Source organism: Nerophis lumbriciformis, linkage group LG03 (assembly GCF_033978685.3).
Source record: "Nerophis lumbriciformis linkage group LG03, RoL_Nlum_v2.1, whole genome shotgun sequence".
Classification (NCBI taxonomy): Eukaryota; Metazoa; Chordata; class Actinopteri; order Syngnathiformes; family Syngnathidae; genus Nerophis; species Nerophis lumbriciformis.
Genome location: NC_084550.2, coordinates 29,370,001 through 29,375,000, shown reverse-complemented (window position 1 = coordinate 29,375,000; position 5,000 = coordinate 29,370,001). Strand labels below are relative to the sequence as shown.

The 5,000-nt window shown below is 40.1% G+C and overlaps 1 protein-coding gene across 1 annotated transcript in view; it reads left to right on the top strand.

Moving 5' to 3' along the window:
- Window positions 1-5,000, top strand: part of ptbp2b (polypyrimidine tract binding protein 2b) — a 32,754-nt gene that overhangs the window by 27,157 nt on the left and 597 nt on the right. The window contains exons 13-15 of the mRNA XM_061936568.2: window positions 1,718-1,810; window positions 3,378-3,494; window positions 3,600-3,699. Of these exons, the coding sequence (XP_061792552.1) occupies window positions 1,718-1,810; window positions 3,378-3,494; window positions 3,600-3,699 (310 nt within the window). The remainder of the gene's footprint in view (window positions 1-1,717; window positions 1,811-3,377; window positions 3,495-3,599; window positions 3,700-5,000) is intronic.

Below are 5,000 nucleotides of genomic sequence, written 5' to 3'. Positions count from 1 at the left end.
GGGTGCCAATGTAGCTGTACACTTCTGTTATTAATATACTGGTTCCTACATTATATATCATTATAGATCAATACAGTCTGCAGGGATACAGTCTGTGAGCACACATGATTCTATGTTTTCATGACAAAAACAAAAAACAAATACCCCCCCCGGTCCGTGGGACAAATTTTCAAGCATTGACTGGTCCGCAGTTACAAAAAGGTTGGGGACCACTGGTGTACAGGACACGTGGCATGAAGATCTACAGTCCCTACGCCAATCAGGATGCAGAACACAATGCACATTCATATGCTGTAAAAAAAAAAAAAAGAAGCATGCAACCTTGTAAAAAATGACACACACAAAATATATCTGTGGACCAGCGAGGCCGTGTAAAGTGAAGCGTGTTGTAGCGAGGGAACACTGGATCGCATGAGAAAACATTACAATGGTGTGTACTACCAACAACTACAGTAGTTTTATCAAATAATGTCAAGTCTTACCAACTGTGTCACAAAATATACACCTTTTTTTTAATTTGACCATTACATTGACTTGTGAAGAATATATGGGAAATCCTGGCCAGGTACATAACAGACCATTTATCTACACTATTTTCCAGACTGTAGAGAATCTAATCATTTTATCTAAAGTTTTAGAAGAAGAAAAATATGTTACCATATATTAGCCGCACCGCTGCAGATACTGCATATATATATGTTGTGAAATGACTTATTGTTGTGTAAATGTTGTTTCCAGCCGGCGCCTGTAACACGGCTGTTCAAACACAACAGAAGTCATGGTCATGGACCCACGAGCTGCCAAATCAGCTAAACAGCCTCAAAACTTTACGAAAGTGAAACAATACAAAAATAATGCCATTGTTAGTTAATAATACTAACACAGACACTTGTAAACGTGTTATTAGCTAATGCTAATGACGCTAGCTTCATTGCAGCAGGTACAAATATGTATGAAAACACTCCTACAGACGTCACACATGGGGCGCTTTAGTAAGTAAGAATAGTTTTAGTTATATTGTAAAACTTACAAATACTGTGTGGAGTGATAAATATAAAAACGCTAGAAGATGGAACGGCAATCGTACTTCCTGTTGAAAGCAGTAAACAGAAGGGCACTGCAGCGCCTGCACTGAGCAAACTGTCCAAAAGATGGCGCTATAAGACACCTGTTCAGTGTATTTGCCTGTATATTTGAACAGCTATTTGCATTATGGCCGTCAGCGGACAAAAATGCCTCAATTAGCAGCACCGTGTTACAAGCCGCAGTTAAAAGCGTAGGGCAAAAGTAGCGGCTTCTAGTCCAGAATTGAGGGTGTATTGTTCCAAAAGCCATTTGCGTGAGTGTTCCAGTGCAGCCTGCCACCTGTCCCAGGTGATGGATGACATGTAAAAGAGAGTGTACAGCCAGCAAGCAGTGGGACCCTCCTCCCTCTCAAATGAGCACATCTGGGCTTTATAACAATGCATATATTCCTCTTGATGTTGTGTGTTAAGCTTCTCTCCTCAAGCACATTGTGTCAATCAATCCAGTTGTTAAACATGAAGTAGCAGTCAAAAGGGAAGACCCTGTCCTTGTCTCTTAGCACTAACTGAATTCCTTCCATCCTTTTATCTTGGTGGCCTCCTCCTCTCCTGCTCTGTCTTTTCTCTCCTCCACCTTGTGCTCTCTCTATCTGTCTGTCTCTCTCTCCGTCCGTCTCTCTCTCTGTTTGTAGGCGTCTATGGTGATGTGCAGCGGGTGAAGATCCTCTACAACAAGAAGGACAGCGCCCTCATCCAGCTGTCAGACGGCAACCAGGCTCAGCTGGGTGAGTTCTCATCATCTTTTATGTCCGTAATTCATGAAATGACCTATAAAACATTTTTACTTCAAACTTAACTTCCTTTAAATATAATCCCTCAGCTATCAAGGCAGAAAGGAAACACAAGCATGGGAAACACTGTCAACAAAATAGTCAAATCACATTCAACACTTAACAAGAATATTTAAAAAAATAAGGAACATGTAAGAAATGCTTGATAAAGTGTAAGAAAATAGTACAAAGTGTGAAAATGTAAACATAGAGAAACCTGAGAAGTATATTCTGCAGGTTTAGTGGCAGGCAGTTACAGCTGTGCTCTAAAGGGTGAGCGCAGTAATAGCAGTTACTTACATCATTTACAGACCACATTGGTCTGACTAGAGACTATGGTTCCTTCTGGGGGGGGAAAACTGCCCTGCTGTCCAGGTGACTTTTCTTTTCCATGCAAAGTATCAACTGTGAGACGACAAGATGGCGCCACCAAAAAGATAGTTGATACAGTTACCTGATTGGCATCAGTGATCACTTCCTGTGTTGCTTGGCGACTAAAGGACAAGTGCCTTTGTTCACGCAACCAACCTTGTTTAGCAAATTCCACTTTCCTATGACCCAAAAAACTATCTAATGCATATATGTATGTGTATATATATATATACACAGTACAGGCCAAAGGTTTGGACACACCTTCTCATTTCAATGCGTGTTCTTTATTTTCATGACTATTTACATTGTAGATTGTCACATCAAAACTATGACACCTGTGAAGTGGAAACCATTTCACCTCTTGAAGCTCATGGAGAGAATGCCAAGAGTGTGCAAAGCAGTAATCAGAGCAAAGGGTGGCTATTTTGAAGAAACTAGAATATAAAACATGTTTTCAGTTATTTCACCTTCTTTTGTTAAAAACTCCTCATGTGTTCATTCATAGTTTTGATGTGACAATCTACAATGTAAATAGTCATGAAAATAAAGAACATGCATTGAAATGAGAAGGTGTGTCCAAACTTTTGGCCTGTAGTGTGTGTGTGTGTGTGTGTGGTATGAAATAGTCTGCATTATGCTTGACATGTTGAGTGTCAGGAGTAGGGCTGGGCAATAACACTATTTATTATTAATCGTCTGGGATTCAATTGTGGTAAAAGTATCATAAAAAAATGAACTGATTTCCTGTGGTAATGTGTATTTGGCGACACCTAGCGGTTACAATGATTCACAATAAGGTCATGACGCAGTACGTTGAAGGATGCGGACACGTTTGTTACTGGATGTTTTATAAAGTGTTTCTGCTATGGAGACTTTGTACGTGCAAGTAAAATGCTACTATAAGTATTTGATACTTGTTTACATTGACATATGTGCTGTTGCATGTTTACCTTTTTGTTTCTTGTCATGAACTAATGTCCATCTAAAGGCTGTTTGTACTTAAGACTCTAACCTGTCTAACAGCCATGAGCCACCTCAATGGTCAGAAGGTGTTTGTACTTAAGACTCTAACCTGTCTAACAGCGATGAGCCACCTGAATGGTCAGAAGGTGTTTGTACTTAAGACTGAGGTCTCTAACCTGTCTAACAGCCATGAGCCACCTGAATGGTCAGAAGGTGTTTGGGAAGGTGATGAGAGTGACTCTGTCCAAGCACCAAACTGTGGCTTTGCCCCGAGAAGGACTGGACGACCAGCTCCTGACTAAAGGTGAGTCCACAAGCAATGATGTCATCCTACACACTTGACTAAAGGTGAGTCCATGAGCAATGATGTCATCCTCCACACTTCCCTTCACTCACTTTTGTCCTGTAGATTTTTCTGGTTCCCCCCTGCATCGCTTTAAGAAACCAGGCTCCAAAAACTTCCAGAACATCTTTCCTCCTTCTGCGACACTTCATCTCTCCAACATCCGGTAAAGACCGTATCGGCTTATGTTCATTGTTATTTACTGTTAGTAGTTGGTGTATCTGCAAGCTGATACTGATGTTAAATACCGCTCTGATATCAGCAGAAAAGAAGTATGGGATGATATGGGCTGTGTGATAGAAGCTAACATGTAAATGTACATCAGGCTATACTACTTGGAGCTAGCAGCTACGCACATCTGACACGTCTAAAGCCGCACATGTAAAATCATTATATTTGCATCCTACCAAGGCAGAGGAGCATTAAACTGTCCAGTAACAAATGTGTCCGCATCATTCAAGGTCCTGCGCCATGAGTTTAACTTCATGAATTGTTGTGATTATTAGGTTACCGCTCCACTTCACCTTAAAGACAGTATAAGTCCATTCCAGACAGTTAATAATAAACTATCGAGTAGACCAGGATATGAGCCGCACACACTCAATTTTAGAAGGAAACATATTAGTCGCAGATATATATACCTTGTGAAGTAAGTTATTTACACATGTTTTACTTTGTTTCTAAACGGTGTCTGTAACACAATCTTTTTTATGACCTATGGAAAATATATTTAATGTCAAATGTAACTTCCTGTGATTATAATCCCTCAGCTATCAAGGCAGAAAGGAAATGTCAACAAAATAGTCAAATCACATGAACACTTAACAAGAATCTCTTAAAAATAAGGAATATGTAAGACATGCTTGATAAAGTGTCATAAAATAGTGTGAAAATGTAAACTGAGAAGAAGTATATTCTGCAGGTTTAGTGGCAGGAAGTTACAGCTGTGCTCTAAAGGGTGAGCTAAGCTGGTGTGGTGTTGGTGCATCATTTACACACCACATTGGTCTGACTATGCTCCTTTTGAAAAAAATCCAAAAAAGTGCCCTTGTGTCCAGGTGACTTTTCATTTTTAGCCACAATTTCTTCATGTTGACTTCCTCTTCTCACTCCATGCAAACAATCAACCAAACTTGATAGTTGATACTGTCACCTGATTGGATGTTAGCGTGTCACTTCCTGCGTTGCTAAGTAACCAGAGAGTGAGCGTCTTTGTTCATGCAACCAACCTTGCTTCCATACTTCCGCCTTAGAAGAATCATTTCTTTGTTGATGTAAGACATGTTGCATGGGCCAGCTGTCTTACATTGTGATGTAAGACATGTTGTCTTAGATTGTGATGTAAGACATGTTGTCTTAGATCGTGATGTAAGACATGTTGTATGGGCCAGCTGTCTTGGATTGTGATGTAAGACATGTTGTCTTAGATTGTGATGTAAGACATGTTGTATGGGCCAGCTGTCTTAT